This window comes from Brachypodium distachyon, chromosome 3 (genome assembly GCF_000005505.3).
Source record: "Brachypodium distachyon strain Bd21 chromosome 3, Brachypodium_distachyon_v3.0, whole genome shotgun sequence".
Classification (NCBI taxonomy): domain Eukaryota; kingdom Viridiplantae; phylum Streptophyta; class Magnoliopsida; order Poales; family Poaceae; genus Brachypodium; species Brachypodium distachyon.
This window is the reverse complement of record NC_016133.3, coordinates 37,137,755-37,151,781: the sequence shown is the minus strand read 5'-3', so window position 1 is coordinate 37,151,781 and position 14,027 is coordinate 37,137,755. Positions and strand designations below refer to the sequence as shown.

Sequence of the window (14,027 nt, the reverse complement as noted above, 5' to 3'; positions counted from 1 at the left end):
GATTTAACCGGCACTATTCTTTCATTGATAGGTGACGTACTCGTGTTCATAGGGGTGAGTGTACGCACGTTGTGAGCGTCTGCGTTTGTACTGTGTTTCTCAAAAAAAATCACACTCTAACTGCGAGCAAAGTTCAAAATCGGCAAAACGATACATTACGGTTATACGACTTATTACATGCGTTGCTTACAAATACAAGAGATGAAATAAATGGCACTGCAAATGCATCTAGATCTGAACATATTTAGGGTACCAGCATGGGCGAGGTATGTTTATTTTGTCGATCTAGGCTGAGGCTGTTGCCATTATGCATAGGTGCTGAGTAGGCTTATTACATGGACAGTGAATGTGTAGCTCTAAGTCATACTACACAGTATCGATCGCATCCTAAAGGGGAACCGGCTTAAGGAATAGCGTGGTGACGAGGTCCTGGAGATCGCCACCGAAGGTGTAGGCATCCCTGCCCTTGAGGTAGATGATCTCATTGGTCCTCGCCATGTTCACCACCACCTGCGCCGCCGGCGAGAGCGTGCGGTCGATCTCCATGTTCACCTGGTTCAACACCCTCCACCTGTTCTCCAGGAGCGCCGCAACCGCCTCCACAGCCTCGTCCCCTGTCGACCCCTCCTCCATCATGTAGCACTCCACCGCGCTAGGCATATCCTTCTTGTGCTTTCCCAGCTGCAGACATATCATGAATGTACTTTATTTATGAACTGGCATATACATGTAAGTACGTATGCGTCTATGAGTATATACTCCCTCCGATCTTAAATTGTTGTCGAAATATTACATGTATCTAGACACTTTTTAAGAATAGATACATACATATTTAGACAAATTTGAGTCAAGAATTTAGAATGGGATGGAGTACCCTGTAGGAAGAGATGTCGTTGAGGAAGCGGGTGACCTGGGAACCAGCACGGACCATTTCAGGAACGTGGCTTACCCACTCAAACACCTCTCGGGTTGCCACGTCGCCATAGCCCATCAGAGTCACCAGGGTAAGCATCGGCAGGCCTGACGTCATGATGGATATCTCCTCGTGTTCCTTGAAGCTCGGCCGGTATCTCTCGCTCGACAGGATGGCCTCGCGGAGGTAATATTCAGATGACAGCTTGTACTGCAAAATTGTTTAAAAACATATTACACGCCATAACTATATAACTATAGGCGTGTGCTGCTTGTGGTTGAACGATCGAATATGCATCTTAATAATGTAGTGCACCATACCGCTTTTTTGGCGTAAGACATGCGGTACTTGTGGCTAGGTTCCAAAGCGTCCTCGAACTCCTTGAAGTTGCTAAGCGTTTTGATGTACAACATGTGAAGATACTCCGGTAGAATAGAAACCTCACTTTCTTCCCACCTACGCACATACAAGTAAGTTAAGTGTTAAGATACCTTCATTATTTATAGTGATCTCGACGAAAAAAGGCAGGTCTAGATCAAGATGCAGAGAGAAACAGAGGATGGTCATATATTGAGGCAGGGAACTCGTTAGCCTACCTCTGCATAGCTTGATTGAGCTTGTGGCACTCCTCCAGAGTGGCATGGACATCAAAAGTGTCGTCCAGAAGAGACACCATTCCAAACGTCTTGGCGAAGAGCATCCGCGCGGTGGAGTACTCCTCCTCATGGAGCATCCCGCAGGTCCAAAAGTAGATCTCCACCATCCGGTCCCGAGCGTACGGTAGCTTCACGGTGTCGTATAGGTCCCTCCACCATCTGCATGCCAAAATCGCTAATTAATTTACTCTTAACATGTCAAAGTTGCGTGTTTACTCTTAACACAATCTCTCATTAATAAAATGAGGATGGTGTTTTTTTTTAAGATGAGCTGATTAAGGATGATGTTTGTGAGACAAGCTGTGTATTATATGTGATCTCCTCTGCACGGCCGCACACGTCATCTGGTTCAACAAAAGTTAATTCTATCCATGTTTCTTGTATGGCAGGCACACTCCATATGCATCATTGGTTGGTGTACCTGCTGCTGATTGATCATTGTTTTTGTTGCCAGAGCAGCTTATCTATTTTATTCTAACTTTTTTCCTTGTGAGAAGAAAAGACTTACAAACAGAGTGCCTTGAGCTCCTTGAGGTGAAGGGATCTGACGAGATTAAAGTTGAGCCTAGCAAGCTCGAGCAACGTGTCGTCGTGTGCCGCCGCCTCCTGCTCATACTCGCCAATGTAGTGCATGGTCTCAAGCCGCCGAGTGAACCGTGGGAGCGCAATGTCGAGGGCCCGGGAGATCTGCTCGGCTAATATTGGGGACCTAACCAGCTTGCCTTCTTTGATGGCCTCGATCAGGTGACCCTTTGCGAAGGCGATGGCGTCGTCGAGGGCCACCTCGCCTGGCGCCGCCATGTGAGCCGCGTTGTACAAGCTCAGCAGGCCCCTCGGGTCACTGCTGAGGCTCTTGCTGAAGCTGCCTTGGTCGTCTCTGAATCTGTCGAATACATCTGCATGCACGTCGATTCAGAACACATGTAAAGCGTGCACAATGCTGGTGTTCAAAGTAATTAACCAACATTCCACGTTTTCTTCCGCTTTGCATTTGAAAGGGTCGTTATGGATTAGCTAAGATAACACCGTGCAGTAGATGAATTTACCTGCAGATACCCAGAAGCCATGCTGCCGAAGCAGGCGGAACCGAAGGGCGACGAAGTGTAGGCTGTCAGCCGAGCCGTCGTCAGATTCCGTCCGGACGCGGCTTAATGCCGCTCCAATCTCCTCGGGGAAGTGGTTGTCTAAGCCCAGGCGTTCGAGCGTGTCCACATATGTTAGCGCGTCGGCTACGGTCATGGCCTCCTTGCTCGCCTCGAACACCTGCCGTAGTTTCCCCTTGAGCTGCTCCGCCCGTTCCCTCATCCACTCCTCCGATCTCTGCATCCATGGAGACGATCACGACCAAAGTTAGCCTTTTTTAAGTATATATCTTGTGAGTTTTAAACCAGTTTCAGGTATTTCGAACTCCCTCCAATCCATAATAAGTGTCTTGTAATAAAACTAAGACACTTATTATGAATCGGACGGAGTACATAATTTAGTTGGCGCCGATTTATTTGGACGTGCAGTACGTGATTTCGCGTCATGCATGCATGTTGAGCACGGTGTCAGGTTTCTGAAAGCCTAGCTATGCAACATCACGAAATTCTCTTTATTCTTGCATTCTACTCCCTCCCTTACTAATTTTTTTGTCGTGATTTTAGTTCAAATTTGCATTAAAACAATGACAAGAATTTGAAACAGAGGAAGTATAAACCCTAAATTGAAGAGACAACCAGCAGTAAATTCAGTTGAGTAAATTAAATTAAATGTGTGCGCACATAATAGTACGTGTATCCATGCATGCCTGTGAGATAGTAGCAGGAGGGATGTAGGTGACGAAGAAGTCTCCCCACACGGAGGGCGCAAACTTGTCGCAAGTAACGACGACGGCTTCACCGGCGGCGACCACAGTTCTGCTCTTGTTATCGGCTTGGATCATCGTCTCCTGGCCGTTCACAACACCAGCAGCAGCCATGCCTGGGGCCATTTGGATTTGGTTCGATCAGCTAGCTACGTGCAGTTACAACTTACAAAGTAGGGAGTACGTCGTTGCTTAGCACTGGTGCGCAGTGATGTGTTTCTAGGACTACATGCAGGGGATATCTATTTATAGTCTTACAGACGATCGACCTAACAACTAGCTAGCTTAGCTAGAGCTTTGTTGTAATAGCGGGTAGCCCATGCAATACTGCATGTGAATCACATGCATGCATGCGCCTCACTAATAAACAAGTCCACGGAGATGAGACCATGCATGATTGCATCGAGATCCGCCTGGGATTGTGATCATAGCGATTCGACACGGTATACCCATAGAAAGGATGCAACCCTTTTAATATGTGGCTTTAGGTGAGTATGACTCACTCATAGCTTCTTTTTGCGAGAGGGAGGTATATGACTAGCTTATACCTAATGTGTAACATGACTATATATAGTTTTTTTTTCTGAAAAATAACTAGTGTTTTTTTTTTCTCTGGAGAAAGATCGAGTTAGTGAAAAGGGTATATATATATTCTGGACCCTTCGTCTTAGTCCCTTAAGCTATTCCAACAGCTATAAGCCCGCCCCCTACAGAGTCGGTTTAGCAGATAGACCTGACTAAAAAAATCTGACTACTGAATGATATATGAAAAACCTTAGTTGAATTTTGTAGTCCGATCCGTTCATAAAACAAACTGACGTAGATGATATATTAGTATTACGGACGGTTTAGCGGATCTGGCTAAGAGGATATACAACTGAGATGAAGGAAAACAATGGTGAAACCACGTATAAGTTCTCTGATCATCAACTGACCATATTGCTTTTTGCCAAAACTAAATTATGCACACGTTGAAATCAACGTGAAAAAAAATAAGTACAACATGCATATAAAACACATGTATATGACATCACATGATTGAAATCGATCTTGGCACTGTCACTGATTGAAAACAAACCGACTTTCATAATAATAGTATTCTACTCCCTCCGTTCATAAATACTTGTCGTTGCTTTCGGAAGGAGTAGCCGTTTAGGTGTCCTGACTGTTTTTTTAAGAAAACTGTAAAACAACCTTTTAATTCTTGTATATGGTTGGGTTTTTAGCAAGTACTTCCTCCGATCCATAATAAATGTTGATGATTTAGTACAAAGTTGTATGACTCTGTACTAAATCCCCGACACTTATTATGCATCGAAGGGAGTTACCTACTAGGATGCTTTTTCAAAAAAAAAATTGATCCATCACATCGTCCAACAGAGACCCAATATATATGGTCCGCATATGTGGCACACTCCCTAACCCTAATCTCAGCTCACCCATCTGCCCCAACTGCTACATTTTTTTAGAAACACAATACAAAAGCAGACGCTCACAACACGCGCGGACACTTATTCCTATAAAATGGTAGCTTCATCTCGTTTCTTTTATTTTTAATTAATTAAAATGGTTGCTCGTTGTTGTCCTGCTTAAAAAAAATACTCCCTCCGTTTCATAATTTTTGTCTCAAATTTGCCCAAAAATGGATATTTCTATTTCTAAAAGATGTCTATATACATGTAATAGTTCTACAAGAATTATGAAACGGAGTGAGTACACACCAATCCACCCGTTGGGACTGTTCATCTTTGCCCTTAAGAGTAGTTTTTTTTATATGCCATGGTGATCAAATAGGTTTGGAACTGCACAGCTGCAAGTAGAAAATAAGCCAACTAAAGAATTCTAATCTTTGTACGACGGAATTCACAGCAATTATTTTGAAACTCCTTTTGCTTCATTTCCTCTAAATTTGCATTTTTCTATGTTCTGATTTTCGCACCGCCATCTTTCATGTTTCTCTTGTTACGAAATCCGGCGGATGCACGATTAAACATGACACCGAGACACGATATTTGTTAATGAATTTCGGTCGAAGCCTACATCCCCGGGGCATCACTACGGGCGTTCCTCCCCCCATAATACCGCAACACCGGCCACCCTGGGCGCCGGCACAAGCCGCCTGCTCCACCTGCGAGCCTATTGCTATTATGGTGTCATAGTTCCTTTGGGCTACCCCACGATGCCTTTATATATTAGGCCTGGCTTACACGTGTTCGACTCCAACACCTAACACTCTGCTAATCCAAGTCCAATTGTAACTCTACTCGTACACATATTCGACACATATCTCAACAAACTCCACCTTGACGAATATGTTCCTCACCACCTTGAAGCCGTCATGCACGAACCTCCGTGTACCTTGGACTTAAACATGAGCTTCACTGCTACTTTCTTGACATCACATGACTTCACCTGCAACCGTAGTTCCTTCTTTTTATTCATTAATTCTTTTTATTCATTAACAGTCAATGCTCCCGCGAAAAATAAGTTCTTCCACACTCTTGTCGTGTGTTCCCAACTTCCCGGAGTATCTGTTTCAACGCCATCACACACCGATCATAAGGTCACCATATCCGACAACACCGATGTATCGTCACTCTGGTTCCCTCTTCCTTGATCTATGTGAAAATGAACAACTCGCATGTTAGGTGCCACATAAGAGTTGCCTAAACTCATTATCCTCGCTATGGTTGACTTCCCGCATGAAACTTGAAGGAATGTCGTCGTCGCCCTTGAGTCACCTCGAGTCAAATTCACAGTTTTCTCATCCTTTTTCGGATAGTCTTCTACATGTCCCACAGCTATAGCACTCCGCCCCCTTCTGCATCCCGTCACTTGCACTTTGCCATGTGCACCGAACATCACAGAATATACCGTCATGTACTGTCTAAGCCTTTGACAATTTAGACTTTCCAAAAACACTTTCTCAGATTTCCCATGGCCGACTCTTGTCCATCACTTCAGACCTTCCTGATAGACCCAGTCACCAACTTGAACCTAGTACTCACCAACACCGCTTCAGCACCCCTACACACATGTCAAACCACTGTCTGACCACATATGCCATGGTTTGTTGTCGTGTCCCGTGCTTATCGCACACCTCGCCGCATCACCGCGTCGAGCATCCGCAATCTTGGCCAAGATCTACTGGGTAGCATACCCACACCATCTCAGGCCCCACTGAGCCACGTGTTGCCACGCCACAGAATTCGGACACCATCAGCACTCGCGCTCCTACGTCGTTGTCGCCGATCTTCACCGTCTTCTGTTCCGACCGACATCCCCATCGATCCGCCAGACTGTCGTCTGACCCCAGCCGAACTTGTCCGACTGCAACCGTGCTCCACCTTGCGTCGTGTCATCTCAACACCAAGTGTATTGCTTGACGCTTTGTAGATACATGATCCTCACGACACGCTCCAGGCTACTCCTAGCCTTATACGCGCACCGTCTCTCGTCACCTGAAGCCACACTGCATGCACCCAACATCATGTCAAAGCTCCGACAAACCATCACTAGCCTGCTCACTTGAGAAACTCCTGAGATCCCTTCATCTCCGTACGCAGTCCTTTTTTTCTTCCCGCGAAACACCGCGCTTGAAAAAAATATGATCTGTGCAACATATGAACTTGAACTCTGTCTCTAACCTGCCGCTAGCTCTCCGTGGTCTGTACCCTTGCCTTCGCCTCGCTGAAAGCTGCGTTTGTTAGCCGTGGATTAGCTTTTCTGAGTGATCCCGTCCCTTGCTTGTTGATTCGTGTCCTACACGGCCTGCCCGCCGAAGCCTATTCGGTATCTGCACGCGGAAACCAGGAACCCGTCAGACTCCCCGGCGCCTGCACACGCGCCCCGCGCCGCCTGAATCCGACCTTCGCCCCCCCTGCCGCTAGAAACAGCCCTGTAAGCTAGCGCTTGCCTTTCACCGCCTGCCTAAAGCTGCTCTTTTTTCTTTCTTTGATCTGTTTTGAATCCGAGAAGAACTCCCACGTGAGCCTTCAGCCTGCATGCAATCCTTTTCCTTTTTCCGTTGGAAACCGTGCCCAACTAGCCATGGCCCATGGCACATACGTGCACGAATCCTTCTTTTCTGGTTGCACACTGACTAGTAATGCTCCTTTCTGCATGCCATTGCGCCACGCTCGCCTGCTGTCCGTTTTATCGCCTGGCACGAACATGCCTTGGACTTTTTGACTCGGACTTCCAATCCAACCGCTGCAGCATCTCCCGACGAGTTAATTCCGGCGTATGTCACTTGTCGCATGAACACGCTGCCACTGACACTTGTAAAAGTCGCACCCTTGTGCAAATTCTATGCACAAAACCTGTGTTGCACCCTGGCCACCTGCATCGTCGACACAACTCGTCCACCGTGCCACCATGCCGCCCTGTGCTACACCCGATCCACCGCTATACCGCGATGCATCCCGCCCCGATCTATTCGGTCACCCCTGCGTCTGGTCGCCGATCTAATCGCGAGCCGAAGCCGTCGTCCGATCCGCGACGTCTTCCCGGGCACTGTGTCGGCCCGATCATCACGCCTGGTCGATCCTTGCCAACTGCAGCCCATCGAACGGTTCAGGCCACATACCTGAAGTGTTCGACTCCACCGATCGGAATTCCGATCGCCGTCATGCTCCACCTTGCACCGCATTGGACGTTCTGCGGCGCCCATCGAGCATGATCCTCGCACCTCTCACGAGATCTCCCGCATCCCCTCCAGCTCGCTCTGATATCACTTGTTACGAAATCCGACGGATGCACAATTAAGGATGACACCGAGGCACGATATTTGTTAACGAGGTTCGGCCGAAACCTACATCCCGGGGCATGACTACGGGCGCTCCTCCCTCCATAATACCGCAACATCAGCCACCCCGGACGCCGGCAAAAGCCGCCGGCTCCACCTGCGAGCCTACTGCTATTATGTTCTCATAGTTTCTTTGGGCTACCCATGGTGCCTTTATATATTAGGTCTGGGTTACACGTGTTCGACTCCAACACCTAACCCTCCGCTAATCCAAGTCCAACTGTAACACTACTCGTACACGTATTCGACACATATCTCAACATCTCGTGTGTTTCAATTCCCGTCTCTCAAATTTTGTGGTGCCCACTGCCTTGTATGTTTAGCGGCCGGTAGCAAAGAAATACATAATGGACACGGTAGCAAACTCTTTTATTTTCGGGACCCATCAGTGAGTGAAGCCAACTGCTCCAAATCGCCGACAAGATACGGTTCTAATTATTTGAACCGAGACAGGCTTGCTACCGTATGCGTTTTATATTCACGCAAGAATCACGCAGCACAACACAAATCAGGACTTGCCCACGCACACAAAAGCAAACTGCCCCAATTCGCGGACAATGGTGCTAATTGGCACGCGGCGCTGCCGGAACAATAATTCTAACTCACTAAAGTCCTGAACTTTAAAAAATATGATTTTTCCCACTGCACCAACCTGAAGAGGGAGGAACAAATCATGCATACTGATCGAATATAAATTCAATTCAAAATCATGGCATGTATAAAGCAGATAATGCAGGCTAAACATGCGAGATACTACCAATATACTCCATCCGTTTCATATTAAGTGACTCAAATTTGCACAAATATAGATGTATTTATACCTAAAAGATGTATAGATACATGTAATTGAAATGCTTTAGATACATGCATATCTAGTCAAAGTACAGGCTAACATATATATCTTGTCTTCATGAACAATGAAAGTTAGCAATCCTAACAAAATGATTATAGTATGATTATAGTATGACTTTTTTCCATGCGTATCAACACATTGAAACGCTTTAGATACATGCTTATCTAGTCAAGTTGCGACAAATTTGGTTGTGGGAAAGTACCATATACTAATAAAATATATCATTCATCATCATGTGTGGGTGGATTAAGAAGTGAGCCTCTTCTCAATGTGACGGCCATGGGTGGCTAGTGCTCGAGCGCACAAGGGTTTGGCCTAACTACCACATGAGCTAGCGCCTTTACCAGTCCAGGTCCACAAGAGCCCACAACCAACTAAGATCTGAAGCTTAACTCGACCCAAAATACCTATCTGGTTGGAGAAACTCCATCTCATATGTTGTCTTCTCCACAGTCAATTTCCAACTAAACCCAGCATCTAGCTAGTCCGGTACTAGAATGGCCGCTTTGGACACAAGCACAATAGCACCGGCCGTTCTGCAGTAGACTGGTGAACCGATGGCAAATGTCATCGTACATAGGACCCTCAAACCGGACTCCATGCAAACCGGCTAAAAACTGAACCTCTCACACTCTTCACGTGTACAGCTCCGAATGCTGCTGCTGCTGCATGCAGACATGCTAGAACAACCGCATGCAAATAAGATAACTTATAATACGTGCAAGGTGGGCAGGTGGCCATGCACGGCTCCTTTTCCTTTCAAGAGAGGTGATCATGGCTCCTCTTGATACCCTATAAGTATGCTTTCTATCGTTAATTCAAACTCAAAGCCCACAAAGAAGTTAATTAACCTTCTAGTACATGCCAACAGCTGAAAACCATGGAGGTGTTAAGCATGTGGGTTTCCATCACCCTAGCAACGCTACTCTACCTTTTGCTTCTTAAACTCGCATGCAACAACAACAACAAATTTACCAAATCCAAGAAGCAGCAGCATCTTCCGCCCCTGCCTCCGGGGCCATGGACGCTCCCCTTCCTCGGCAGCCTCCACCACGTCCTGCGGGGCCTCCCACACCGCACGATGAGGGACCTCTCCCGCCGCCACGGGCCCCTGATGTTCCTCCGTCTCGGCGAAGTCCCCACCCTGGTGGTCTCCAGCGCCGAGGCAGCCGAGCTCGTGATGAAGACGCACGACCTGGCCTTCGCCTCCCGGCCCAGCAGCGTCGCCATCGACATCGTGGGCTGCCGCGGCCAAGGGATCGGCTTCGCCCCCTACGGCGACCGCTGGCGCCAGATGAAGAAGATCTGCGTCACGGAGCTGCTTAGCGCCAAGCAGGTGAGGCGCGTCGAGTCCATAAGAGCTGACGAGGTGGGCCGCCTCCTCCGCTACGTCTCCGTCTCCAATGGTAGCTCGGCCGTGAACCTGAGCCGGAAGGCGTCGGCGCTGGCGAACGACATCGTGGCCATGGCGATGTTCGGCGGCAAGTGCGCGGACCGGAAGGCCGAGTTCGTCCTGGCCTACGACCGGGTCAGCGAGCTCGTGGCCGGGTTCTTCCCGCTCGACTTCTTCCCGTCGTCGAGGCTGGTCAGGCGGCTGAGCACTGTCGAGCGCCGCCTGCTCAGGAGCTACGGCCGCATCCAGCGCATCATCGCCAGCATCGTGGAGAGCCGTCGTGAGGCGGCGGCGCTGGCTGCTAACGGGGATCAGGAGGATCTGCTCGGCGTGCTGCTCAGGCTGCAGGAGGAGGATTCACTCGCTTTCCCTCTGACCACGGAAATTATAGGCGCCATCATGTTTGTGAGTACAGTATTCCCTTATTTTAGAACCTTGCACTCTGCATCGTACTACTACTATTCCACCTTCCATTATAGGACCCGTTTTTAAGGAAAAAAAAGAGAGACTATTGGACACATGGCCCAACTATAAAGAACCATACATATGTTTTTCTTCCCTACCTAATAATATGTTTCTCTCAAAAGAATAGTTTCTTATTTAATTGTTTTGTCGATCTAATTTTGTTAGACTTAGTAAACCTTACATAACAAACATTTGGTCCTGCATGCAGGACATATTTGGAGGTGCCACTACAACATTGGGATCCACCGTAGAGTGGGCTATATCGGAGCTCTTGAAGAAACCCGAGGCAATGGCGAAGGCACAACTAGAGCTCCGAAATGTGCTTGGCGCATCACGAGGTGTCATCACTAACACTGACCTTGGTGGACTCAGCTACCTGCAAATGGTTATCAAGGAGGTTCTCAGGTTGCATCCTCCCAACCCTATGCTTGTCCCACGTGAGTCCAGAGAGGATTGCGAGATCATGGGTTATCACGTTCCTAAAGGCACCAAGGTTCATATTAATGCCTTCGCAATTTCTCGGGATCCAAGATACTGGGACAATCCAGAAGCTTTTAACCCCGAAAGGTTTGAGAATAGCAACACCGATTATAAAGGGACACATTTTGAGTTCACACCATTCGGAGCAGGACGTCGACAATGCCCCGCGATTTTGTTTGGCACATCGGCCGTGGAGATTGCGTTGGCAAACCTCCTCTACCACTTTGACTGGGTGCTTGCTGATGGATCAAACCCAGACTTGTTGGACATGTCAGAGACTTTCGGGATGGGGGTAAGGAAAAAGTTGGAGCTGCATCTAAGAGCTATTCCATATATACAGTCGGGTACTACATAGGAATAGATCAATCATGGATTGTCGCGACTTAAGGTCCATCATCATAGTGTTCTTTCGCGTGCCATTCATGTTTGTATTATGCGGGTTGATGTTTCTATGCCGACTCGTGTAGTCGGTTTTGTTTTACTTCTGTAGTAGCTTGAATGGTGTAATAAGAAAGTTGACAGTCGTCAATCTTCTCGGTGTAGTGGTTGGAATTGGAATTGGAAGTACTCTGCCTAGTCGTCAACGTCCCTCCGTCCAACAAAGAATGTCTTAACTTTGATCAAATTTGAATGCATCTATACACTAAGTCATGTCTAAACTCTAGAACATATAAATTTTGACAAATTTGACACATCTTTTGTTGGACTGAGAAAGTAATAAAACCTCTTTTCCTTAATAAAACAAAAGGTATGGACGTGGCAATGCATATTGAGGTATCCACATTTTCCCAGTCAGAGGTGGAGCTAGCACTTTGTCAAAACATGGGCACACCACAAGCTCAAGAACATAATTATAGTATACAGACTGAAGTAACGGATATTTAATTAGCTACATGTCACACAAATGTTAATTGAAGAGCGCTCATGTTGACAAAGACAAATCCACAACAATCTCAATTAGATCACAACAATAGTTGTACATAAACAAATGCAAGATGTAATAGCAAAAATTAAGACACTAGTCCGTTTTCCATCGCAAATATCAGCACATTGGAACGGAGAAAATAAAACATACCAATGACAGACATGCCCAGATGTGCTAAAATTACTTAATTAGGCCTAGGCAAATGTCATCTCCTAAACCTCATGGCTTGAAATTGCTTAACAATAAGTTTATCATCTACTTGTTTAATTTTTTTTCGTTCATTTAACATATCAAGTCGTTGAACCCAATCATTAGCAACCTTGTTGCGCAATTTAGACTTATATATATGTAGCCAATGAAGCCCTTTAATTCAACCGACCTTTTCTTCCATGGGCCGCGTGATAATATCAAATACAACAAACTAGCGGGTTGGCCCACGCAGATTGCGCGGCTAGACTTGTATAATGATGTGTGTGTTTCTTTGGAACACAGTGAGATGGTTTTTTGTGTGCCTTTTATAATTTAGATGTATTGTATTTGGAATTCTTCAATATTTTTTAAAATATTTTATTTGTTAATGTTTTACCTATCAAAATATATAGTTATGAATGCTTAGATGAGTTTAAATTCATAACATGATACATTGTAGATCACGTAGTCATTACACGTTTTGGAAGAGAGTTTCATTTTATTAACATCGTGTGCAATAAAAAGAAGTGTTGTGATTCTACAGATAATATATGCATGCTTTTGTCACATTTAAATTTGATTGGGTACTTTTTTATTTAGATGAACTTTTTCTTTTTAAAATTTTAATGCGAGTGTGGTGCTTCCGACCGACGATTGTTGGTGCAGGAATGTGTTCGGTGACTACGCATCTAAGGAGGCCGATTGTTGTTGGTAGCCATGCCTTTCTATGTGACACATAGGGCCAGTTCTTTTCGCCTTCCTGGACCGGCTTCTCCAAGAAGCTGCCTTCCCCCAGCTTTCTGGAGAAACCGCCACCTAAATTTGATTAGACTACCAAATTAGTTTAGCCTAAACTACTTTGGAAACCTAGCTAAATCTGAGATGCGGTTTCTTTAGAAAGCTAGGTGAGGGCAGCTTCTAGGAGAAGCCGTCCTAGAAGCCGAAAAGAACGCAGCCATAGCCTTTACTATACCGTAAGCCATGTAGTTTAATTTAAAAAACTGCGCCCCCTTTGAGTTATTGAATTCCTATTTGCTGGCAGCATGAAACCATGTATCGAACACCTCCACATCAGCCTTGAATGGTGTCTAAAATGCATCTTACCAATTTTTTGGGTTAGGTCCGAATTTTCTTTTTCAACATTGGCTAACACATAGTCAAATAAAACGTCAAACAAATTTTGACATGGCAAGTTGGGGCTTAAATCAAACGTACTCGTTGTTGATGGCCTGTCTTTTCTGCTGGTTTCAAACTTATAGTTTGCATCACTTGCAATTTTGATGTACATAATTGATTTTTTTAATTGGTATAGAGATTTAAATACGTCAGTTATGCATAAATTTGCTCACTTTGATGTATTTAAATTTATTTATTTTTCATGGATTCGATCACCTGTTAATCTCCTGGTGATTCTCCTCCTAATCACTGACGTTGCAGGGCCAGCCTCCACGTCCGCCATTGCGATTCGAGCAGCATCGTGCGCCGGCCGCGTGCCAGCGC

The 14,027-nt window shown here is 46.0% G+C and overlaps 2 protein-coding genes across 2 annotated transcripts; one reads left to right on the top strand and one right to left on the bottom strand.

The window, feature by feature from the left end:
• Positions 1-121: 121 nt before the first annotated feature.
• Positions 122-3,629, bottom strand: LOC100837490 (alpha-humulene synthase). Its single transcript, XM_003572114.2, has 7 exons — positions 3,359-3,629; positions 2,616-2,889; positions 2,078-2,465; positions 1,510-1,728; positions 1,234-1,369; positions 875-1,123; positions 122-681 (listed from the first exon to the last, which is right to left on the bottom strand). Exons 1-7 carry the CDS (start codon positions 3,539-3,541, stop codon positions 388-390), a joined length of 1,743 nt encoding a protein of 580 aa, XP_003572162.2. The 5' UTR covers positions 3,542-3,629; the 3' UTR covers positions 122-387.
• Positions 3,630-9,892: 6,263 nt separating this feature from the next.
• Positions 9,893-11,989, top strand: LOC100837184 (ent-isokaurene C2-hydroxylase). Its single transcript, XM_014900540.2, has 2 exons — positions 9,893-10,873; positions 11,142-11,989. The coding sequence occupies exons 1-2, from the start codon at positions 9,956-9,958 to the stop codon at positions 11,766-11,768; spliced, it is 1,545 nt and encodes a 514-aa protein (XP_014756026.2). The 5' UTR covers positions 9,893-9,955; the 3' UTR covers positions 11,769-11,989.
• Positions 11,990-14,027: the final 2,038 nt, after the last annotated feature.